Below are 26,687 nucleotides of genomic sequence, written 5' to 3'. Positions count from 1 at the left end.
TTTTTTTTTTTTTTTTTTTTTTTCTGCTTCATATCTTCCCATAATTTTCTCGTTTTAGTTGTAAATTGGGAGTGGACTCGTCGAGAGATAAACCAAAAAAAAAAAATCCACTCATGAAGTCCACTTATAGTTACCAAAATATATGCAGACGTTTTATTCTTGCCACTTTTTTTTTTTTTTTTTTATTTTTTTTTTTTGCTGCTTCGCTTCACTTGTGGAGGGCATATCCCATGTGTGCAGTTTCCATTGCAGAGCTACACGTAAAAGCACACCCGTCGCAATGGTGGTAGCACCCCTGAAGGAACTGCGTCTTGTGTCGAATTAGAGCACAGGGCAAGCGAAGAGCAGCCCATCAAAACAGCGTCGTTGTTGGAGGGGGCCGTCCTGCTTGTGTCCTGAAAGAGGAACTCTTCATTTGTGAGTTGTGTGCCCCCTTCGCAATTTGTGCATTTGGATAGAGTCAAGGTCAAGTCCAGACGAGTGTGTGCCCCTGGGGAGGCGTACCGCGTTCTCATGTACAGGAATGTGCACCTCATCCGGGTTAGCTGATCTCTCTCCTCCCATATGCGTATATGCAAACGAGGAGACCAAACAATTGGACAAAAAGACCTCAACAAAAAAACTGAGAAGAAGAAGAATAGCAGCACATATTATCATATGAACACGTTGCACCTGCGAGGAAACGACTTGGAGTTAACGAAGCGGTACCCCACTATTCCTTCATTTTTTATCCTAAAGGAAATATAGCTGCCCCCTTTTTTTTGGCATCTATTTTGTTCCTAGTAATGATGAATGCAGAAACTGTACTTGTAGAAATGACCTTTCCAAAGTACACCATTGTTTTTTAAAAAAAAAAAGCAGCACGATATATATATATGTGCCCATTTGTATGTGTAAAGGTTACATATATGTACACCTTTACGAGGAAGGAGTTCGCGTCATTCCATGCGCCTGTGCACACACCAGGGCGAGCACATCCCTGTGTATGTGCATTTACATAAGGTTAAAGGTGTCGCCCCACTAGTTGATCTATCGGTGGGTCTTGTGGGCGATCATATGTAGGAGTCTTATTCAGTTCGTCAAAAATCGGTTCCATTTTGTCCATTTGGTTCTGTTTGTTTGTTCTCTCCATTTGCGTCACTCCTGCAACCCCATATGTGCCGTGCTGCACACGTATGAAAAATCCCATCTGAGGTAACAGCGAAAATGTACAACAGTAACGACGATGAAGAGGAGAACTACTCGAGGAATAGAAGAAGCAACTCATCAGATAGTGGGAACGGGGATGGAAATGGAATGCTAAACGACCCAATGAACACATATAACCATTACAATAACTTTAATCGGTTTCACGAACAAAATATGCAGGCATGTAAAATTGACGAAATTTATGTAGACGATAGTTATGATGAAAATAATAATTACGTTCAGAAAGGAGACAACCAAAACGACAATAACCATTTTGAAATAAATAAAAATGTAAATTTCGATGGACCATACAGTTATAAAAATTTGAGGGACGTTACGGAAAATGAAATTGAATTAGTGGTGGAAAATTTTTTCGATCGAATTAGAAATAATGAAGATGTGTACTCAGAATGGAAAGTATGTCCCAATTTTATTTTTCGACTTTTATTTATTGCAAAGTCGAGGTCCCATAATTATATGTACCCAGTGGCATCATCCTTCATTGAAGCCATCGCCAAGGATGACTGGGTTCCTGATTGGGGATTCAGTAGTGTACAGTATTATATAATTCTAATCAATTTAGCAGATTATAGAAAATCCTATTACAAAATCGATCACTTTAGTTTTTCTCATTTGAATACTGACCGAGGCTGGCACAATTTTGTTCCCTTTGAAAAATTAAGGGAACCAGGATTTATTAACGAAAATGGGCAAATCGTTTTAAGGGCCGGAGTCTTCCCTTTCGGTTCAGAATCTTTTAAAAACAGCAGAGATATAAACTATGATAGTAAATCTAGGACAGGATTTGTTGGTCTCCAAAATCATGGAGCCACGTGCTATATGAATGCCCTTCTACAACTCCTGTATCATATTAACATTTTTCGAAAAGCTGTTTGTATGATGATTTTTAACATTGAGAATATTATTGGTGAGAAAACTTTAGAGTTTTTTAAAAAAAAATTTGAAAAAAAAAAACGAAAGAAAAAGTTGTGCCTCAGTAGTGACAAGAGTTGCACCACACAGATGATAGCTCAAGGTGGGGACGTGGACTCCAAAAACGAGAAAAATCGAAAAAAGAAAAAGACCAAGTTTGAACAAGTAGACAGTTCCGATTCGGAACGCTTCAAGGGGGCATCCCTCATGAAGATGGTCCCCTACACACCTAGTGATAACAACGGGGAGGAAGGTAATCCTGATGGGGATGGTGATATCCGCCAGGGGGACGAACACAAACGGGATGGGGATCAGCATGATATTCGAATCCAAGGTAGAGCCTTTGGAGAATTGGATGTCATGCCAAACCCTAATGAATCCCACTTGTACGAAATGACAAAACATAATCACAATATTCGAGTAAAGAATGACATGAAGAATGCCGACCTACACATAAATCATCTAAGCAGGAGCGACAACAATGATAATGGCAGTAGCTGTACTGGTCAGCTTAGGCACTCGCATGAAGACCCCCCTTTGGGAGCACCACATAATGCGGCCCTAGGGGATGGGTCGTCCCCCTTCAGTGGGTCCCCTCTGATGGAACGTCCATATGACCACCTCCATCAAGTCCAACCGGATAAAGTAGAAAACGTAAAAGAGAAAAAAAACATGAGCGAATATCAACAGACGTACGCTCCCCATGAACAGTTAAGCAACAACGATGGGGAAGAAACACAGGAAGGGTCAACATATCGACCCGGCAATGTTGTAAATATTGGTCGAATCAACAGTAACGACATTTCCAAAATTTCACACATGCCTAGTGTCGGGGCGCAGGAGTACGAAATAAAGAATAATAAAAAGCATGCCTATGTGCACAATTCGTCGTCTGACCCATCCATAGACACAGGAGGGGTGCAAAATAATGTGAGCAACAACGATAGCGGTGAGGTGTACTATGATAATTCTTTGTACAAAAGCGAAGGGTACAACAATGAAATGGGCATGACAATGAATTGTAAGAAGAACAAGAAAAAAGGCATGGTGTACGATTCGAAGAAGAATTTAAAAAAAAAAAAAAAAATTTTCAAATATGCAAATGACAGAAAAGTGGACCAAACGGAAAATAACGATCATGTCATGTCTCCCTTTAGCTCCTCCGATAATTTATCCAACATTTCTACCTTGTCCAAGGAGAAGAAGAAAAAGAAGTTTGCATCTAACAACAGTTTTCATTTAACGTCATGTGGTAACGTGAAGAAGGAAAATGATAGCTCAATGAAGAATGCCATGGGTCACTCCGAAGGGGAAGAGGGCCCCATACCGCGGGATGGAGAATCTTCCCCCTTGGGTGGCTTCCATGGCTCTAGTGCAGAAGCGGATGGAGACGTGGATGCTGACTCTGGTGCAGATAATCACCACCATCAGAGAAGTGGTGTCCTGCGGGGAGACGAGGACGCCTCCTACTCAGACAGCGACATGTCAGTCCTGTCCATCACTTCCTCCGGGTCATCGTCCTACGTGTCCTGCTCCTCGACCTCCTCCTCCTATTACCACAAAAATAAAAGGAAAACAAAATATGATAAGTCGAAAGAAATAGATTACAAGAACATCCTCCTGGAGGAAGAAAACGAAAAGAAAAATATCCTCCCAACATCATTGGCGTTACAAAATTTGTTTTACAAGTTACATTGCATGAATGAAGCTGTGTCATGTAAAGAGCTCATAAGATCCTTTGGATGGGATGCAAGTGATGTGTTCACGCAACAGGACACACACGAGTTGTTAAAATTGTTACTAGATAAGGTGGAAGAACAAATGAAAGGAACGGTAGTCGAAGGGTCAGTGAAAAAAATGTTCGAAGGAGAAGTAGAAACTTATATAGAATGTTTAGACATAGATTATAAAAGTGTGAGAAAAGAAACCTACGAAGATATTCAGCTGGACGTACAAGGCTGCAACAATATTTATGAATCTCTGGATAAAGCAATCGAGGCAGAAGTTTTGGAGGGAGATAATATTTACGAAACAGATGGCTATGGAAAACAAAAAGCCAAAAAAGGCATGAGGTTTTTGAGCTTCCCCAATATTTGTATATTTCTCCTGAAAAGATTTACATTCGATTTGCAACGGATGGAAACGGTGAAGTTGAATAATCGATTCGAATTTTATAAAGAGTTGGATCTGTCGAAATATTGCAAAAGTGGAGGACAGTATATTTTACAGGCCGTATCAGTGCACCAAGGGAATATGAATAGTGGGCACTACTACTCCTTTAGTTATAAGCACAATGAAAATTTTTGGCTCAAATGTGATGATGATAAAATATTTCGGGTCAGTGAATACTCCGTCATTAATGACAACTTTGGTGGGTACGACATTAACATGGAAACTGATCTCTACGACTTCGATATCGCAGATAAAATTAAGCAGAGGATGAAACATTACAGCGCCTATATGCTGGTCTATGTAAAAAAATCTCTCATCCCCAAACTTATTAAAGAGTGTGATCCAGCGGTGGTCAACCCACAGGTTGTGAAAAGATGCAGAATGGAAGAAATTATCAACAGAAGGAGGACAAAATTGAAACAAGAAATTTTACAATACGTAAAAATTAGAGTATTCGACAAGTACTCCTATTTGTACAAGTCGTTCAGTGACTTACCCCCAGTAGGAATCCCCTCCCTCTTCAACATCAAATTTGATAGAAACAAAACCGTCTTGGAAACCTTCTGTAAAATTTTGAAAATCATAAAGAAAATTTATCTCTGCAAGAGGAAGAAGCGTGCGGATTATTTGCTTTGCCAGTCTAGGAAGATGAAGATGGAAAAGACGGAGAAGGTGGAGAACGAGTCGAAGCAGAGGGACAGTCGTCCCATGGGGGACCATACTACATCCGGGCTACTCAAATCGGAAGCCTCATTAGACTGCGGCCACCCCTACCGTCAAGCTCTCCTGGGAAAAAAATTCGACCGAGGGAGCACTACCAAGGAAGAACGTGATAATATAGCGGGAGCGACATCCAGCCGAAGCGACCGCGGAAGCAGCGATGGAAATGGACGCCATCAACCCGCACACGCAAAATTAAAGGAGCAAAAAACGCACGAAAAGAAGTGGAACGAATGCATCCAGGAGAAGGGCCCTCGAAGGGATGCGTCAAAAAAAGGGGTGAGCAAACGCGGATTGAACGCAGAGTGTACTACCCCCGAAGAGGGACCTGGCGACCTAAATGACGAGTGTGACAACCACTCGGAGGAGCTTCCTTCGCAGAGCTGTGATGTGGAGGATTCCTTATCTACCGTGTCTTCAGTCCCCTCATGTTGCAGCACCAAGTCAATAGATAAATACATAAAATATTTATCCAAGAGGAAGAATGAAAGGGTGAAAAAGAGATCGTCCCATGTGAACAACTCTAGAATGAAAAATTTTTCTTCTTCAAATAATTCGTCATACTACTCCTCTTCGTATATGTCCAACTCGGGGGAAGACTCCTACTCCTCCGCCTCTTCCTCCTCATCGAATGGTTATGTAAAAGAGAAAAAATGTTTCTACGTGTTGCTGCCCACCAATGATGTGTACCGCTACTTCCCCTTAGACATGAAAATCAACAGTCAGCTGTACCTCTACGAACTTCTAAAAAAAACGAACAAAGAATCGAATGACCTATTCCCAACCATAGACATATTATATTTGCCCTATAATAAAAAAACGTCCATTCGAAAAAATAATTCGAGCACAAAAAATAAAAACGTTTTGTTTTTTTTTAAATATTTTGATATTTACGCCGAAGAAAAAATAGGTGATACGTCCCTCATCTGTCTGGACCTCATGTACTGCGATGTGTACCTCAAGCCCAAGGAGTTAGAATCAGTGATTATTCAAAAAATATTAAAGGCAATGAAAAAAGGTTACATTACCAGCTATAATTATGACCTGTGGCGGAATTATCTCAATGAGGAGGAAGAATACTACTACGTAGATGATCCTCTGAATTTCAAAATTTTCATTGAATATAAAAATAAGTGTAACTTAATAAAGTCAAAAAAAATTATTGCTCACAATAAAATGGTTCCGGGGGACATCCTCATCTTTAACTTTTTAAGTAACGCAGAATTGGAAAAGAAGAAAAATTTTATCCTTCGCTTAGGCACAAGGAAGGAGGACCTTTTTCTTACCGAGGAGAATCTAGTTACCTATGATCTGTTTTTTAATGCTGATGTGTTGAGTAAAATTTTGTACAGGAAGAAAAAACTCATTGAAAAAATGCACAACTGCTATTACATTGTTAGTAATAAAAATGGCGTCTACTACAAGGTGTTGTCTTCCTGCGTGTCGGATTCCGGTGACTGTGCCTTCCCAGCCATGTCAAGCACCGCAATTTCTAACCCGAACGGGGATCCCACTGGTGGAGAACCTTCCCAAAAGGACCATCTTAATGATGAATATTTTATGAATGAATCGAATTCAAATTTGAGGAAGAAAAAGATGAAAAAGGAAACGGCATCCGAAGTGCCGGTCCCACTGGATGCTAACATCGATCTTGCCTCTCCTGGTCGTATGCAGCAAGGGAATTTGTTCGCCTACGGGGAGGAAAAGAATGGTGCGAACGCTTCTCCAGACAACGAAGAGGCAGAAGAAGAGGAACACTCACGCAAGACTCAACTAGGATGTGACAGAACGAAAGGCAGCAGCTCCCGCTTGGGCCAAAAGGACGGAGTCAACCCAGCGCTCCATGCACAGCATGAAGAAGATGCAAAGCACACACACCGTGCGGAACCCCACCTGCCGATGAACACAGACCACCATATGAAAGACAACACACACGTAATGGACGAACACATGGATGTTGAAAACGAAAACTTCAGTGCACTAAATATTACGAAAGAAAATCTGAGCAGCCAGGAAGTGATGAACCTTTATCTTTACCTGAAAAAGTTCAACACCAAATTTGAGAAAAACGGAATGAACTACGACTACTCCTTGCTAAGTAAAGACATGTTGGTGTCCGTGAACGAAGCAGCCGCTAGTAACAAAAAAATAATTTTTAAAAAGAAGAAAAAGCACCCGCCTAACATTTTCAACAATGAGTGTGTAAATATTTGTAGAGATTACCAGTACCCATTTTACTCTCCTCCCACTTCGGATCTCTCAACGGATGACGAAAAAAGAGTGCCTCAAAAAGGTATACAAAGGGAACAAGTCAAAAGGAAGAAGAAAAAAAACAACCACGACGAGGCTGTGATGGGTGTTTCTATGCAAAATATAAATTACACCAGTGGATATTATCAAACCGGGGTAACCCACATGGAAATTAACACAGCTAAAAATGAAGACAGTCAAGCGAACGAATTAGTGTATAAATGCAACTCCAATAACATCAACGCGTTAGGAGAAAAAGCAACACACGTGAAAAACACCTCCGCGATGAGCAACAGTGATCTTAAAAATGATTATGGACACAATAGCAACCTGCGATTACCCAGCGTAAACTTTAATTCTTCTAACGAAAATAACATTTCAAATGACCTAATCGCCAGGAATGACTCCGAAATATCGTTCTGTTCCTCGGCCAACTCAGACCTAACATACACCTCGGAGAGCACAGCCTACTACATGTTCAACGCGGAGGAGTCATTAGAATCTATTTACACCAACGAAATATATGATCATAAGAAGAAGCGAAAGAAAAAGAAGAAGAAAAAAAAAAAAAAAAAAAAATAGCTACTTCAACGGAAACGAGGATGGATAATGAGGGGGATCGCTCGGCTGCTCCCCTCAACAGTGGTGAATATAGAGGAAATGTTTTTACCCTAAATTCGGATGATGAGAAAATCGAAGAGTATGTTGATATGGCTCATCGGAGGGGAACAACAAAAGGAGCTAATTATCCCAGTTCGGATGGAAGGGCTGGCCACAACGTCAGATCAAAGGTCAAAAAGGGACAACGTGGTCGAAACCACGGGGGTCATAGTAGCGGTGTAAGCAGTGGCAATAGCAGCGCTAGCCGTTGTAGTAACAGCCAAGAGAGTGAAAATCTCAAGGGCATAGCAACCCCCCACAGGAATAACATGGACGCGGTCTCACACGTAGGAGAGTCAGGTGGTGAACAAATTAACAGAAACAGCAGCTGCAGGAAGACGGGACAGAAAACTTCGGATGGAAGGATCCCCATGAACGGTGAACACGTGAGCGATAGCATTTATTCCTATCATAAGAACAGAGCACACGGTGGTGCAAATCATGGCAACACCACAGCTGGGGCACAAAATGAAATTTCCCAGGGCACTGATAATGATGAGGCCAGCGAGGCACAGATGAACGACAGGAGCAGGGCCCTGCTGCACGAAAATATGAACAGCATAAACAGCATGAATGTAATGGGATCGAATGAAAACGTAATTGGGGTGTCGACACATTGTATGGAAATGTCGTCAAATGTTGGGGTCCCTAACTTCATGGTTCCAAACGAGCGAGCAGGCAATGGCCAAAGCAGCGAACCAGTCAACGATAGCATAATTAGCAGTAATGCCCCTCTGGGTAGTGGCACAAGCCAAATGAATAGGAGAAGGAGAAAAAACAGGAGAGCCAAAATTATAAAAAAGTGTGGTGGACTGAAAGACAAAGAAGAACCCATTTTGCCTTTTTATGTTATATGCGACTATCTAGATTTTGTGGAGAGAAAAATGTATGTAAACAAATTCCGATTTAAATTATATGACCCCATTTATCAGCTGGGGAAGTACCGCAATTGTGCAGGGGTTGTTCTAAAGAAGGATTTAAAAAAAAGCTGTTTAAATTATATCGACTCTAATTTTATATTTTTAAAAAAGGAGTTATGCAAAATTGATCTAGATATTGACATAAGATGTCCAACTAAACAGATCTTTAAGCACGTGTGCTACCGAATGAATGTGGACCCCACACATGTGCTCATATTTCCATACCCCCCGCTAAATAGCCCTATAAATTTTAACCCTTACAATATTGATTCCTTCACCTCTAATTCCGATTCGGATGGAGACAATTACCAAAAAAATAGCAACTCGAATTATGGGCCCATGCCATTTGAAATGCTAATAAAACAACATGCCGTAGCATTAGAGCACAATTCACTCACCGAACAAAAAACTTTTTGTTTGTCTCTTCTTCCATTTCATTACAAATATTTCACCAGACTGTACCCGGAAGATTCCCCCAAATATTTCCACTATGTAGTTCACTTGTTCAACGCAAATGTACAATCCGTTGCGGCATTTACAGGGCATATTAAGCTTAAGAAAAGCCTACCTAATAAGAATAGAGGCGAGGATAATTACTTTCAAGGGGATGTAGACTCTAGCAGTGAGGTCTCCGGATCATCCAACTCCGACAGGTCCAGTAGCACCATGGCCAACCGAAACTATGTGGCCAATAATTACACAACTGTGCAAGATTTAATAGATAAAATTAAGTTAGAAATTAACCCCTACTTGAAAAAAAGAGGAATAAACGTAAAGCAAAAATTTAGATTGCTGTTTACCTTTGGCCCAAAAATTAAGTACCTGAGCCATAATGAACAGCTCATACAAATGGATTTCGTCAACACGAACCACATCAAAAATGTGTATGTAACTCCGCTGAGGATGGAGCCTGATTTTACGGACGAACAGAAGCATTTGATAGAAACGGACCAGCTCAAGGTGAGCTTCCTGCAACTCTATGTGCGCATAAGTGGACAGTTATTGCTGCTTACAATTTAACCACTTCTTTTTACGGTTTTATTTTTGCGCGAGCTAAAATGAGGGGAAACACCAAAAGGAGAAAAATATATCATCTCCATGTGTACTCCCAACTTATACGTCCATTTAAGCCTCCGTAAAATTTCTCCTGTTTTTTTTTTTTGTCACCTTCCCCTTTTTAGATAATTCACGTTTTCAACCAGACACCTTCGAAGGAAGTTTTCGGATACAGTTTTGACGTCCTCGTGGATGTAAGGAACTGCCTCACGAGCGCATACAAACACATAAATATAATTATGCATTTGCGTGCCAGTCCCTCCTGCATGTATTCACCCCCCCCTGCCTTTTAAAAATTCCTCCCCCCGCAGCCGAATGACAATATGCTCGACATCAAAAACAGGATAAGGAAAAGGACCCTCCTGCCCAAGTACATATTCGACAAAATCACCTTCTTCGAGTTTGAGAATGGGCAGAGAATTTGGAGGTCCAATGACGACACCATCAATTGGAAGAACAAGCAGTTCGCCATCATTATAGGTAAGTATTTTTTTTTTTGTATTACCCCCCCTACTCCCTTTGTGCTGTGCATACATATATGTATGTATATATGCGTAGACGTGTGTCTTTGCAGGGGAGGTGTAGACACCCTTCTGCGATTCCTTTTTACATGCGTGTTGCCACTTTTGCCTGCCACCCCGCAGGAGAACACCATGCCCCTTCCCAATCGAAGCCCCAAATGGGAATGAAAATAGCATAAGCCTCATGGACGGCCCCCCCCCCTTTCTTCCAACATTCGCACACGAAATATTGCCCCTAATTTTTAATCTTTGGCTGCCAAAATGGAGATTTCATTGATTGATATCATTCTCATTTTTATTATTATTAATTTTAATTTTCGTTTTCGTTTTAATTGTAGTTTTCATTTTCATTTTCATTTTCGTTTTAATTAATCTTTCCCCCTTTTCATCGCTTTACTGTTGTTTCATCCACGGTTTCCAGCTGCTGTGGGGTTAGTGCTACCATACCGCGAACGTTGTGCATGTGGTGTGGGGATGATGCGATTACATACATCCTAGTACGCCCCTCACAACACTGCATGCATGTTTGAAAAAATGTGCAGGCATATCATAGTGCTATGTTTGCCTCCCCTGCCTCTTCCCACTGTTCACTTTTCTCTTACAAGAATTGTAAAATTAATTCATTCACAGAATTAAAGAAAAAGAGTTTCCATTATTAATTATACTTTGATCACCCTCCCTTATATGCATATGTTTGTATTCGGATGTATGCATGTATCCCTACACACTTGTGCGCAGTGCGCTTGCCTCCCATTCGTGTATAGAAAAATTAAAGCCTTTTTAATTTTCATTTTTTTTTTTTTTTTACTGTAAACCTTTTCATTCCACCCTGCCTCACCAGCATACTATGCGTATATTTTATCATTTAATTTTTCCCTCCCCCCCCTCATTCGTCATTTTTGTTTTCTTACCTTTGTTTTTTCTTCCAACTTTTGAGCGCCAAAATGTAAATAAGTCTACTTACACGTTAGTGACTGAAAATGGAAAGCGTAGCGTCGTGCGAAGGGCAAAAGGGTTTTTAGTTGACCTGCCGGGGAAGCACAATGTGGTTATTCTCTTTGGGGAAGCATGCCCGTCCAAGTTTTTCTCCTATTTGCGCGGTCTTGTGGCGGACCATTTGTACTCATGTGCGAGAGTGTTTCTTCCCTCTGTAAACCCTATCAACAAATGCTGTCCACACGGTTGAATATACAAGCCCTTAAATGGACGCATTGCCGGGAACAAATTTATGCTCAGGTTTCCCCTCCTCTGTGCCGTGGCAAATGTTGGTCAATTCGTGAGGAGCCCCTTCTGTAAATGGCTTGCAAATGGGTTGGAAATCGGTCGTAAATGGGGCAAGGACGGCAATGCGGGAGAAAAATAAATCTTTTCAAAATTCACCGCTGTGATAGCCAAAACAAATGTGTAGAAATGGGAAAATAAAAAAAAAAAAAAAAAAAAACAATCCTCTGCAAAAGCTGCGGTATTCCATTAAAAACCCTATTTACTCTGTTGCCCCACTGGCTTAAAAAACCAAAACGGCAAACACTAAACGCGCGCACAACGCTTTTTTCATGTTAAGTCGGTTCTCATTTTGCGCAGGCACAAGTTATTTGTCGACAAAATAAAAATATGAACGTGCAGGTTTTTTTTTTTTTTTTTTTTTTTTTTTTTTTCCGTTTCCACTTTCATTCCATTTGTTAAAGGGGCCTCGTTTTATGCTTGTTTCACGCTGCTCCTTTTTTTTTTTTTTTTATGTTTACTTTGGTTGGCATGGTATTCTTTTTTTTTTTTTTTTGTTTCCTCCTTTATGTGAGCACTTTGTAACACTTCTGTTCCGAAGGTGTTAACTCGTGCATGGTACCTGCCCACGTATAGTACTTGCATGTGCCGTTACCTTCTCTCCAGCGCGAGCTAAGTTAAGGCTGTTGCCCTCAGCATACATGAATGTTCATCAACGTTGAGGGTGGATGTATTTAGATGTAAGCATTTATGTATGCATATATTATTCATGTGTATTCATGCATGTACAATAAGAGAACCCACTGGGAGACCCCTTCTCCCCAGTGTGTTCTGTAGCAAACGGCGCTGCGCGAAAAACTCAAACATATTTGTAAACAGTATGATTAAGTGAAATAACGCTAGTGAGATTATTCCACTGTCGAGCACTGTTCCAAGAAGCTTGACTGGAGAGGAATGAAAATCCTTCTGCTTTCCTACCATACTGCAAAATGATCAAAATTGACAGAGTACTTGAGATCAACGTGCGGGATTTCGCACACGACTTGAACGTTTTTTATAAGAAAAGTAAAGCCATTAGGAACATAGGACGAACGGAAAACGCTCGCAACAAACGTTTCTCCGACAGAAGAACGGTGTCCAAGTATGGAGACACAGTTACCATTTCTTTGGAACAGCACATATTCATTTGTGTGCGGCGAAGCAACACCTGGAGGGTGTTCCGGCACGACAGTAATGAGATAGCGAGAGCTGTGTGGGGGGGTGTCCATTAGAGGGGAGCCACAATTGAGACGCTTCTTCATTGCCCACTTGGAATAATTCAAGCGCAGAATGAAAAAAAGGCAAATAAAAATAGACCCACCCCAGCAAAACGCAGTTATGATCACCTTTGACGTACATTCTCCGTAAATTACTTACCCAGGTGCATTCATTATGGTAACTTATTTTCCTCCCACACCCCGAACGCAGGCTCCCACAAAATTGACAAATGCGTGTGCATTGGTGACTCGGACGTGCTCGTATTGCAGACGAACAACAACGTTTCCGTACAGGCGTTCGAACGCATTGACAAAAACAAACAGTTAAACGAAATAAGATTGTTGAGGAAACAGGACCTTTCATCAAATGCCCTTTTCTTCTGCGTACATCAGGGTTCCATTTACATTGTCGATCGAAATGGGACACTATGGGTAAGGCGTCCTAAAAAAGGGGGGACTCCCTCGGGAAAAAGTATAGCGCTGGGACATTACGGCTCCGTATATGGGGGAGGGTGACCCAGCAGCATAGCATTTGCTCTTGGATTGGTCGGTTAAGCATAGGTGCATCCCTCTTCGCGTCATGTTATGTCATTTCATTATTTATTTTATTATTTTATTTTTTTTTTTTGTTCCAGCAAACGCATGTCGAAGACTGCCTGGACGCCGGCATTTCCCCAAAGCAGATCAAACGTTTTCCCTTCCGAAAAGGAAACCAAGTATATTATTTTAAGGTAAAAAATGGGGACACCCTAATTATTGCCTACTGTGATGACGAATGGGGGAAGAAAGTCCAAACCATTATGTACAACTTTACGAGTAATGAGTTGGAGCAAATTCATTTGAGTGTCTCCCCTGGTGTCAACCTTGAGGAGAAAGCAAAATATATTAACTGCCTCGATTTTAACGACAAATACATTGTAGTGCTGTTTAGCACAAATGAACTGGCCATTTACCAAAAGGAGGAAAATACGAATAAGTATAAATGTTTTAAATACTTGGACAAAAATAAAGCAAGCGTTATGAAATATTTTAAAAATAAGAGTTTGCACGAAGTGGAGGAATGTACATCGGGTCACGCATCAGGTCACGCATTATGTCACGCATTAGGTCACGCATCAGATGGCGCGTCTAACAGCGCAGACAAGGTGAACAGAATTTCCTCCCTTCAAATGTGTGAGGACAACACCCTGCTGCTAACATACAGTGAGCGCTTCCTCCCCGACGACGAGGAAAATGGAAGCAATCACAGGTACACCTCCCTCGTGAAAAGAGCCACAAACATGTTAAATCTCTACCTCAATGAGATAGAAAAAATTTTCTTCATTCGTTTTCTTTATCAAGACAAGCTCAGTAATAACTCCCTCCTGTACGACATCAATGAGCAGTTAATTAAAAGTCACAACATGCACATGTGCTCCCTGAGCCTACGCGGTGTTCGTATGAACACAGACAGCATCAATTTGGACGATGAAATTTACACCCTGTATGGAGAGGCAATTCAAATTTTGAACAATAGATTGTCCAGGATAGGAAGCTTGGAAAAGGAGGAAAACTCGGAGGACTCTCCCAACTCTGCAGACGCAGAACGAAGGAGGGAAGAACTTTTAAACTTAAGAGCATATCTAGACATACACGACATAAGTCAAAATAAAAGAAAAATATTTATGAACAGATTAAGTGAGGACCTCTCTGAAAAGGGCTTCCTTAACATGGACTTTTTAAAAGACATAACAAAAAATAAAAGTAGATCCGATGATGTACAGCCGTGTAGCAACTTATACCTGTGCAGTGTCGACGACTACTATGTGATGCTGGAAAATGCAGAAGACGATTTTAATTTAATTTTGTATAGAATAAAATTTCTGAACATGTCTGAATTTTTAATTCATTTATTTTTTTATAACTACCACGATGGTGTGTTGGCAGCTGAGCAGAATGGAATGGGGTCTTTGCATCAACTCTTCGTTTACTCCGTCTATGACTACGGGGGGAGATACATAGAGGCCCCCCTGAGCGATTTCCAGGTGCGTACTACCTTCATCCCAATCTGGGCGATGTAATATCTCTCGCGGAGATCAACCTACAGGGGCTAACTCCATTGCACATGTGAATGCTTCTACATATTCTGATTCCCTGTTCAACGTGTACACTGCACATGTATATATAATAACCTAATATTTCTATAATCATTTTTTCATCTTGCATCATCGTGGAAGCCGCGCTATCCCAAAGATGTTACCCCTTCACACACGTATGTATTCACACCCATGCGAATGTTTTTTTTTTTTTTTTTTTTTTTTTTTCCGTCCCCCTTACAGTGCCTCTTCAAAATTCAAAATCTATTTGACTTCCTGGAGAGAGCCGTGACGTACGACCCATTTCTCTTCAGAGAGGAAGACGACACAAACATAATCGAATTGCTCAATTTGAAGAACAACGGAATTGGCCAGTACAGATATGTGCCCACCAATCTTAATAAAAACGAGGAAAATAATAATTACCATAACATGTTTTATCTTCTGAACGAGTCAGGCGATAATGAGGTCACGTCAAAATACGTTAACAAATATTACAAGGTTAAAAGGGTAAGGACTGAAAACTTTATGCAGCATGTCGACATAAATGTACAGATGCTCAGGTTGAAAACGGTTTTGTGCGTTTCCCTGCGAGTTGTGTTATACGTGTTGGGTGATACTCAGTCGGCTAGCGATGTGGTGCTGACCTCGGACGAGAGCAACGATGGGCGAGACGCGGACGATGCGTTCGACACCCAAGATGGGTGCGACATTGGTGAAGGTGAACACACCGATGAAGAGAGTCACTTCTTAACCAGGTTGATACAAAATAAGGTAAAGAAGCGCCGAAGAAAGAGATCAAAGTTTACCCGCAAAGGCGGACAAGGTAAAATACATATGGGTGATCACACATCAGAACATCCAAAAGAGAGACAATCTAAGGAGGAAAGTGACATGGACAATGAAAACAGCGGTAATGGCCATAGTGAGGAAGAACAAAACCGAATAAGCGAGATATGGGGACTTTCGATCGACCAGGCAGAGCTAAGCGGAGATGAAAGCAGCAGCAACGTGGATGACAATGTTGGAAGGGGGAAAGGAAGCAGCTCTTCGTCTAACGCACTGGACAGACATAATGATGAAGTGAATAGGAGAGTTCCCCACAACATATTTCTCCACGACGTAGATTACAACTCGTTCGGTGAAAGCCTCGAGTCTGTAAAGAAAAATAAAATTGTAAAAACGAAATTGAAGCTATACAAAAAGGAAATACTGCGGCAGATTTATAAGTATAAAATGTACAACTACCTCATGAAGCTTCTGGATCGAGAAAGACGAAGAGGAGGGTACCACGCTGGTTGTGACACATCAGGGGAAAAAGACGGAACCCCCAATTTAAACTACGACAAGCACAAAGGGTATAGTAATAAAAATAAAATGTCCGACATTTTCAACATCTTTAAGAAAAACATAAATGATTCTACAAACGTGGGAGAAAGGGACAACATGAATGGAACCGCTAGCAGTGAAGGGTTCACTCAAAGCAACGCACAGGAAAAAGGGTCCAACATCTACATCATCAGCTGGACAAAATTTAAGTACTACTATACTCCATTTGATATTGTAAAATATTTTGTTATTAACCAAAATTATGTCTTAGTTAAAATTTTTTATAAATATTTTCGTTTTTTTGTTAATCACAATTGGCAAAGGATATTTTATTACATTCCTGTGAACACCAAAGTTGAAGATTTTTTCTTTCTTCTCCCGGGGGTTAAAGAAGCACAGGTTAATAAGCACCCTGGACGGGGTGCCTTACCAGGAAAAACTTCCTACTATGGATATACACATAATAGAGAATCTAACCCCATTGACGATGCAGCTGTTGATGGGGACACCATCTGTCGTTCTTCCCACTTTGCTAAAAAGGATGAAACAGATGAGGAAGAAGAATATGCAAAATGGACTCGAGAAAATCAGCCCCACAAAGGATTCTCTAATCATTACGAAATACATTCTGATGGTGATGCCTTTCTCGAGTTCTTCTTCAGCAGATGTATTTTCATCATGAAGAGAACCAGGTTGGTTAAGAGTCGCCTCCTGGCATTCGTTTATGTTTGTCTGCAACAAATAAATGGTAATAACATTTATGATCTGTTTAAGTACGATCCCGCTTTGAAGAGACTTACTTTTGATGAATCGTATTTTTGTGAATCATTCCATGTGGGTACAGTCTTAAACGTGGAAAAAGAAAATCCTAGCGCCGTCACACCAGATGGGAATACGAACAGTATAGGAGCTCCACGAAGAGAACAACTCGGTTTGCACAGCGAAAGTATGGTGAAGGACCCCAATTTTGGTGACCCACTTTGGATAAAGAAAAATTTACAAATACAGATTAAAAAAGAAAACATCCCAAACAAAAACGTACTCCTTATATACAGCTTCTTCACCCTCATTAAGCTATATGTGATCTGCAAAGAGAATCATAAAAATGTAAAATTGGAAAATTTTGTACTCATGGATTTGTACACACGCTTGTGTTTGGTTCTGGAGTTTGACATAAAGTACATGTCTTTGGAATTAGACCAGGATGGCTACATAAAAGTATTTTATGAACATTTAGAAGAATTTTTGAGCAACTACCATGTGATTGATGAGCACATTGCGTGTACAGGAACAACCAAGTGCAAACTTTTCACAAAAGAGATTGTCAATTTGGTATACGAGAAACCGAAAAACCTTTTGGAAAGCGTCTACTTCAATTTGCTTTACTCCTCTCAACAAATTTTTGTGTTATTCTGTTTCAAGACATTAAGATTGTTACAAGGGAGGAACTGTCACAACGGTCATGAGGGAGAGGGGAAGGGAAGGAAAGATAATAATTCAACCTGGTCCAGCCACCTACCTCTGAGTGAAAATTTTCGTCAAGGACAGAATGCAATCCGTGCAAATGCACAACACATGGTGGTAGGGCGATATACCCAATCGAAGCGCAAAACTGAAATTGACAAAATTTTTGTTTTCTTAAAATATATTTACTACGCGTACAAGCATAGAGCTATCTTGAGGAATGATTACGAGTTTGCATTTTTATTTCTGGTGATGTTCTACAAATACATGCACATTAACCTGTTGCACTTTATTTCAATTTTGAGCGATTTTTACAACCTGTTGCCGAGACAAATAGGGGACGGCCCCGATGAGGGTGTGGAGTCACCAGAAGGAGGGATCGCCCCACATGGAGGGGAGCCTTTCGATCTTGGCGAGCTCTTCCACAACGAAGAGTACACCAGTAAAGCAGTCATTTATGACGAACATTTGAGCCGCATTGTCGGGGGGGACTGTGAAGACGCAGATAAGGCAAGTCCATCTTGGGAGGAGAGCCCATCTGTCCAGTCTGCCCCTCTGGTGGAGAAACTCCTGGACCTGTTCGAAAAGGACCTGAACGCCCTGGAGCTGATCAAATATTTGAAGAAAGACTTCGCGCAACACGCGGAAGATGAAATCAAGGTAGATATCAACATGATTGTGAGTTCGCGAAATAGTAAAACGAAGACGGTACTGAATATTTTTACACTGTTTAAGAAAATAATGACCTTCACACAATACAAAGATAAAAATTTTACGAAAAACTGCTTCCAACTCTATCACAATTTATTTTATTTGGTAGATGTGCACACTTTCTTTCACATCCTCTTCTACATCATCCTCTTTCACTCCAACGACTTTGAATATTTAACCAACCTTTTGAAGTTTTTCCGGAAGTACTACGACCAAGAGGGTGGGGACAGGCCGCTGCATGGGGAGAGGCCACTTCATAGGGAGAAACCACTTCCTAGGGAGAAATCGGATGACCTCATAAATTATCTCCTGCTTCGTAGAGCAAAAGTAGTAACCATTAACGAAAATTTTGACCACCTGTACAAATTTGTGCAACATATATACTGTAAGAGAACGGTAGGGTTCCTGTCCCACTTGGCTGACCAGAATGAACAGCTCTTGCAAAACTTGAAAATGTTAAAGTACATGCAGATGCTTGCAAATCGAAAAGGAGAAAGCGAAAAAGAAAATGGGACCTCCTCCATGAGTCACTACGTGTCCAGACAACAAATAAACAAAAAAGCATCAAACGAAGACCTATACAAATCCTTTTCAAAGTTAATTTCTCAGTCGTATGAAAGGATTGCCCCGAATGATGTAAACCTTGAAGAGGGGGCAAAGAACAAAACGAGAAATGTTTACAAACCCCCTGTTTACAAGAACATTCTGTACGACTCTTATGTTAAGATAGCCATTGAAAAAAATAAATTTCATATCTTCAAAAACGTAATGCAGAATGATCTCACAATTTGTTATAACAGAAGGAGAACCATCAAGTTGATTAAACTTCTTCAATTAGAAAAGGATCATCTTAGGGATTCTCTCCTGTTCGTTATTTGCACCCTACAACTACATGAAAAGGTGAAGATTCTTCCCTTTTACCTGATTCTTTTTCTCATTTTATTTCAAAATGATGAATTGCACAAGGACCAAAAGAGGGCTCTACACAATGCCATTATGTATTACGTGGAATGTTCTAACCGATCTCCTAGCTACGTGTACAATTTTGCCATGTCACTTATTGCTTACTTTTCGCTGAACCATCCGGAGTGTATTCCTCATCTATACAAATCCATTTTCGCCAAAAGGGCGTACTTCAAACCTGCGTGGAGAGCCCAGAAGGGACAGAGACGAGACGAGAACAATATACATGATAGCTTCCTTTCCATGTATGACTTTTTACAAGATAGTAATATTAAGTTAATCAGAACGAGTGATGGGGATCCCAGCTGTCAAGGGGGGAAAGCAGACCATAATAATTACCACCCCGATTTTGTACAAGAGGGAAGCGGAAACGGCATGGAGTTCCTTCCACAGATGGGATCCATCAGAGGTGATCAGACAAGAGGAAACATAAACGAACCCACAAATGAGCATCCCCAATTCGGACCAGCGCGAGACGATGACACGCGGGAGATGAACCCCATCGCTAGGGTGTTCTGTAAACTCACGGATGCAACGGACGCTTCGAGGGGGGAATCTCTGCACATCGCTACCGAGGAGCCCATGGATTCATACGAGCACACCTTTGATGGGGAAGATCATCTGGGCGAAGTAGAGCACCAAGTTGAAATTGAAATGTTCCAGGGGGAGAAGAACCCCCTTGAGAATGTAATCGATGAGTGCGATGACGCATGGGAACAGAGCCCTGAAGAAAACGGCCCACTTAGGGGGGAAGTCGATCAAAGCGACAACGAGTTGGACCAACTCGAGGATATTTGCACGGGTACAGATTTTGAGGAAATGGGAGCATCGTCTGATGAATCGGCCAGCGACAGGGGCGTCGCTGAAGGGGGCGAAGCGGACGACACGGATGGACATAATGACGACCGCGAGAGCAGACACCTCGTGACGCACACAGACCATCTAGAACAGGTGGAAACCACAAAATGGGGCAGCAGCGAGGAGGGCGAAGAAATGCCCCATGTGGTCGGACGGAGAAGCTCATGGGGAAAGGAGGAAGAAGACTTGTCCCCTAATCATATCGAGAAGCACACCCAACAGAAAGGAAAAACAAAAACACTCAGTAGGAATGCCCTTACGTATCTAATGAAACAGGCTCGCACCAGGATTAACAAGCACAACGTGACGAATTGGGACGTTGGTTATATCACCAAAACGGTGCATGTGGTGAAGAAGGTTTTAAAGAGGAACGAAAATAAACTGAAGGGAATGGATAGCACTTTACATGTGCACCATTTCAACAAGAGAATAGAGCAACATGAGCAGAAAAAAAACATTCGCCAAAAAAGCAACATATATAAAACCCTCCTCAGCAGTGACCTCTACTTTGCATTTCTGTATTTTCTACAAGTGGAAGATTACCCATTTATCTACACCTTGGTCAAGAAAATCATTTTGAATAATTCAATTGTGATAAACAAAAAAATGGTTATTATTGAAAAGCTACTGTTAAGTATGTATTCCTTTCATGCAAATATGGGAGAAGGAAAAGAGGAGGGACTCCATCCCGAAGACTCAAAAGGCATGTCCCCATTTTTAAAAAAAATTTTCAACATGCTGGTTATTACGAAGTATTTGCTCCTCGAGCTAAATGCTAACAATTTAAGCAAAATTGATTTACAAAAAATTTTTGTCGAGGATAGCTATAAAAAACTGCTAGTGGAAAAATTCGAAAAAGAAACGTGTGAAAAATTTTTACAAATTTTGATTAAAATAGGAGACATTTCCCGGATGGCTCTTCTAGATATGAATCTCCATATTAAAAAAAAAAGACACACTGTTGTGTATGACTTACGATGGCGAGATGGACCCAAGGAAATAGGTAGCATGGTGCAAAATCGCCTCAGTGAGAAAAACACCATTGCAGAAAACCCCAAGGACCATAAGAGCTTTCAGTTTTTATTCGAAATTGAGGTGGAAAAACAAATGATTAATCACTTCCAGGGGAATGAAAAGAATGCTCTACTGATGTATATCACCACCCATTTGAACTACCTCAATTTTAATCTCCATTTTGTAAGAAAGATTGTCTTCTATATGTACGAGACGTGTCTGTATTTCCTTTGTCCGGCTATATACTTTTTGAGGATTTCCTTTTATGACTTCAGCATGGGGAATCTGTTTACTTCCTTGTCGCGGGTCGTGAAGAGGTTATCTCGCACGGAGGTAGTAACGAAATTGCTCGAGCTCCGTTATGTGTGGATTTGTCTGGCAGGAGAAGCCACACAAGATGTGAAGGGAGGACACCTTCCACAGAGCGTCGAAGAAGGGGAACCAACAGAGAATATCTCCAAAAGCAACACAGCAAAAATATTGTACACTTCGAACATTTTAAACCCTTTCAATTTTTACCTCAAGCAAGCACAAACGGATAACCCCGCATTTGACCAACTCATTTGTGACCATGTGAAGGATGCACAAAAAGAAGTTCAAACATATAAGTTAGGAAAGGAGGCAGCGTATCATTTGGTGACCTATCTGTGGAGTAAACATGACATACTGCCTCAACTCCACGATTTGTGTTTTCTTCTGAAAGGGCTCAATGTGCAGTTGGATCCATTTTACTATACTACTGAAGACAATCACCAAGCGATACAGGAACTCTTCGACCCTAGTGAGGACGACTATATTAAGCACTCCCTTCTTTTCACCCAACTCAATAAAGATTGTATTGACTCATTTGAAATTAAAAATGTGAAAAACAATTTGTCCCATTTCTTCTATGCCAATGAGAAGTACCACAAGTGCTTTATCGATTTTTACCTCTACCGCAGTGCACTAAAATTAGGCAACCTAAAAAAGGTGTCGACACTTTTATTTACGCACCTTCTGAAACGCCCTCTAAAACACTTTTGCAGAAACATTGAATTCAACTTCACCAAATGGATGCTCCTACACAAAAGGCGAATGGAGAAATTTTTACACTTTTACAATATGATGGACAGACTTGGCATGGACCACCCTGGGGTCTTGGTCAAATTAGTTACCGATAATTTATATAGAGTGGACTACCTTTTGTTTCTTCACCTGATGCACAGCGATGGGGAAGGCGACCCTCTCCCAACTAAACGCATAGTCCTCAAACTGCTCATGGTACTCTTCTTCATATCGTGCACACATGAAGATGCAAACTTTTCAGTGAATGATTTTTTCCATTTTTGCGCGGCGGACACACAGGCGGGAGGAAGAGACTTACCCACATTGGAACACCACTCCCCAGGGGATATAATCCTCGAGGGTGAATTCTGTAAGGATGATGATGGGGCGAGCGCAGTCGGCGAAGTTAACGAAGTGGAAGACCCCAAATTGCTCACAATGCACGGCGACAATTCCGTGGAGACCGACGAAGAGCAGTACATTGACAAACGCATGGAGGTAGATGATGATGGGGACGACCACTTTTCCTACAGTGAGAACGCCGAGATGGATGGTGCTGAGAAAAACTTCAACGATAATTCCTCCCTTGTAAGTATGCCCGTTCTAAGTATGAACGACGAAGGCGCATCTGCGGGTGAGCACTACGCATACACGGACCAAGAAAAGAGCCTCATTGCAGACATAAACAATTTTTTCAAAAAGGATGGCGGACTTGGGGACGCGGATGACGGACTTGGTGGCGCGGATGATGGACTTGGTGGCGCGGATGAAGGAGAGGTACCATGCGGAGGAGGCAAACCCGGGGGAATCCAAGTCGACCTGGACGAGAGAAGAATTGGCCAAATTGAAAACAGATGCAACGGCGAGCGGGACGCACAGGCCGGACAGACTCAACCGATTGAATCGACCGAACAACACGAAGTGCTCAACGCCGTGACCTCTTTCTGCCGTCAACGCATAACCCTCCAGGAGGTAATAAAAACGGTTATAAAGAACGAACTAAAGGCAATTTTGTTCCTTCGATTTTCAAACACAGTAACTGTATATAGCTTGTATGATAAGGCAAAGCGGGTTGATCACTTTTTGCGTAGCTTGGGCGGACGCAACGTCTTTTTCACCCTCGAGATGATGGCCATACTATTGTTCAGAAATAAAAGAAGGAAGTCGAGGAACAGGTTCATTTTTCACTTTTTTGCGCTTCTGTACGTTTTGCACTTCGTCAGGGAGGGGGACAGTGGCGAGTTTATTGAGCAGCCGATTGAGCAGCAGAGTGCACAGAAGTGTGATGAGCCACCGCGTAGGCAGGATAACCATTTGCACCAGAACGAGAAAGAGAGCCTCGTCAAAAGCTTGACGGTACTCCTCTTCATAAACCTAACTAATATATTTCTACCAACCGTTAACAAGCTGTACGTATTGGACGAGAAACAACACTTCCTGTTTGACCAAGAGAGGAAGCAAATAAAGACCACACACGATGTGGAGTCCTTTGTTCATATAATTTTGAACGTAATCGACGAGACGTATGTTAAGGGTTATGAATTTGTTTACCTAAGTCTCCTCCTGTTGATGGAGTATGTAGTAGAGCTCTTATGTGACGACAGCGACGTGGTGGTCCCCCCCACCATGGCACACATCTTCAAATGTAAGAAAGTGCAAATTTTGCTAGACGATTATACAAAAAGGTACCAATCTGCAGGAGAGGGAAAAACGGACCAGGGGGACAACAACAAAACTAAAAGGAATACCCTCACTTCTTTCCTAAACCAGCAAGCATATGACAAAATTAGAAACATGATGAGTCGTATCTACTTGAAAATCCTGTCCAACTGTGACAAGTCCATTGTGCTGGTCTGCAAAATCATAATTGGGAACAGAATCAACTTGGAAGATGAAATGGAATTATTTAAAAAAGTCAAGAGTAATATACTGCTATTTTTTACTACAAATTATGGCCAAATAAAATCGAATAAACAGAAGATACTCCTACAGAACAATCAGAACAACAAGGTGAAGGGAGACAAGAGTGACAAATATGACCTGTTTCAAACAAAAATTTCTTCCTTCATTAAAGTCCTCTTGGTTATAATGCATTACAATATTAATTCGTTTAAAGGCTGGGACTATTACGAAACTATTAAGCAGATAATCACCGATGCAGAATGGTTCCGCATCTTTGACGCCAAGTACGCAAGGGAGTCATTTGAAATGAACTTTCTGTGTAAGAGGTATACGAGGAGGAAGGGGGGCGTGGGGCATTTCTACAACGCGCAAGGAGGTTCATTACTTAGTGTTGGGTTCGCTACACATATGGAGGACACACCAAACGTGGGAAATAATACCAACGAGGGTGTTTGTGATAGTAGTGCTGCTCCACATGATCCAGGTCGCCACCGCCACGCAACGCACTCGATAGAAGAGCAGGATGTGGAAGAAGCCCATGTTGAAGATACACATGGATGGGACTCCTCCGATGGCAGCCTTGCTGAAATGAACAAAACGATGCTCTTCTATTTACAAAACTGCACAGAGGAGGAGGAAGAAAATGCTACGCAGAAGGAAGTCGACTCGGGGGATACAACAGGTTTACTAAGTTCGAATGAGGTGGTGCAGGGGAATTTCCCGTGGAGCAGTGATGCCCTGGATGGTAACAATGGCCATCACGTAGGGGAACAATTCGAGGTGGCAGAAGAGAAGAATAAAAGCGCTAACATATTGCAGAGTAAGGATGTAGTGTCAGGAGTTGCCCAGACAGCAATGAAGGAGCTATCACCCGAGGAGGATAATGTAGTACTGAACGGTGGAGTAAGCCCCCATGAGGAAGACTTGCAGGAGGAAGATCCATTCCAGTTCAATACCTCCAAGGTGCGCGAAAGCATTATGAATGACTATGGGAAGGGCTTCCTCTCCAAGTACATAAACAAGCTTATCACGAAGGAAGAGTGTGAAGAGAGATTGAAACAGGTGGGCAGGAAGTCAAAAATGATGAACCTAGTAAAATATGCAGCATACATTTTACGCTACTGGAACATCGAAATAGAAGAATTGCAAAAAGGGGAAAGAGAAGAAGGGTTTCAAATTTTAATTTTTTTTGCAAACCATTTTCATTTCTTCGAAAATTTAATCAAGTATAAAATTATTTTAAAATTATACATGCGAAATAAGCTGAACCTAGCAGACGAACTCCTGGGGCAGAAGAGTAGGATGTGGTCTTGGTACAGAAATGACGCCAAAATAAAAAATTGTATTGAGGAATACCTCATGAAGGATATATGCTACACTAATTTCTTCAGCGGGAAGGAAAATAATGAGACCTTTCTTTACTCATTTAACCAAGTGTTAAAAAGGGGCCAAGGGACTAGTGGTCCTATTTCACATCAACAAGGGGACCCCACCAACTGCTTCTACCTAAGAAACTACCACAACAATAAATTTAATGGGACATTTTTGAAAAGCATATATATGCAGCATTATGCCTTCAGGAAGTACAACAAAAATGCAGGTGGAAAACACTTGGGGGTATATCTCCCCAGGGAAACCCAGTTCGACACGGGAACTACCCACCCAGGGAAGCACACAAGTGAGGAGCAGGGTCATTCCCCCCAACAGGACTTCTCAACCCAACAGAGCACCAACCACTTTCCCCTCTTCTACCTATCCTTCATGGACCTATACGCACGCACCGCAGACGTGTACGACTTCTACTTCCAAGCAGTCATTTTCAAGTTAATGAAAGAGGAGGAGCTACACCTCAGCAAAGCGAAACAGTATCAGGAAGATTTACAAACATACCTCCAAAACATGTTAAATCAGTACGACTTATATTTGATGCTTCTAAACTACCAGTTGCTTACCTTCCAGTCTGTTTGCTCTAATAGCAACACGTGCACGAATTTTCTCAACCGGCGTGAACAAAAGTTGGTGCACTACCTCTGGGTCAGACTCACCCAGGATCTAATGAAGAAGTACCGGTAAGGGTGTCAATTCGGTGATGGTGCACTTTTGTGCGGGAGCTCACAGAAAAGTAGCCACTACAAAAGATTGGCGGCATGACAACCGCAACATATACATGTCTTCCCCGTCACATTTTTTTGTATTTCCCCAATTTGCCCCCTAATTTTTAGGTCCAACATCAACCCAGCCAATGCATTCCTCTGAGTGGCGCACATGGAGTGACAAAAAAAAAAAATAATAAAATAGAATTTCACAAACAACAGCGGGAATCACCCAACATTTTGCATATAACGTCAAGCAAATCGTTTTTACGCAAAGGGTGCAAACGCACAATTAAAAAAGTTTTGAAGAAAAAAAAAATAAATAATTTTTTAAAAA

The 26,687-nt window shown here is 41.4% G+C and overlaps 3 protein-coding genes across 3 annotated transcripts; all 3 read left to right on the top strand.

The window, feature by feature from the left end:
* Positions 1-1,206: 1,206 nt before the first annotated feature.
* Positions 1,207-7,845, top strand: AK88_01109 (uncharacterized protein; the record flags this gene model as incomplete). The annotated part of the gene is made up of 1 exon (XM_012478747.1): positions 1,207-7,845. The coding sequence occupies one exon, from the start codon at positions 1,207-1,209 to the stop codon at positions 7,843-7,845; it is 6,639 nt and encodes a 2,212-aa protein (XP_012334170.1).
* Positions 7,846-7,865: 20 nt separating this feature from the next.
* Positions 7,866-10,599, top strand: AK88_01108 (uncharacterized protein; the record flags this gene model as incomplete). Its single annotated transcript, XM_012478746.1, has 4 exons — positions 7,866-9,803; positions 10,025-10,093; positions 10,211-10,379; positions 10,544-10,599. The coding sequence occupies 4 exons, from the start codon at positions 7,866-7,868 to the stop codon at positions 10,597-10,599; spliced, it is 2,232 nt and encodes a 743-aa protein (XP_012334169.1).
* Positions 10,600-12,630: 2,031 nt separating this feature from the next.
* AK88_01107 (uncharacterized protein) lies at positions 12,631-26,330 on the top strand (the record flags this gene model as incomplete). The annotated part of the gene is made up of 5 exons (XM_012478745.1): positions 12,631-12,871; positions 13,109-13,329; positions 13,533-13,980; positions 14,017-14,921; positions 15,216-26,330. The coding sequence occupies 5 exons, from the start codon at positions 12,631-12,633 to the stop codon at positions 26,328-26,330; spliced, it is 12,930 nt and encodes a 4,309-aa protein (XP_012334168.1).
* Positions 26,331-26,687: the final 357 nt, after the last annotated feature.

Source organism: Plasmodium fragile (assembly GCF_000956335.1).
Source record: "Plasmodium fragile strain nilgiri unplaced genomic scaffold supercont1.9, whole genome shotgun sequence".
In the NCBI taxonomy this organism is placed as follows: domain Eukaryota; phylum Apicomplexa; class Aconoidasida; order Haemosporida; family Plasmodiidae; genus Plasmodium; species Plasmodium fragile.
Note: the sequence above shows the minus strand (reverse complement) of the source record. Positions and strands in the feature narration are given on the sequence as shown.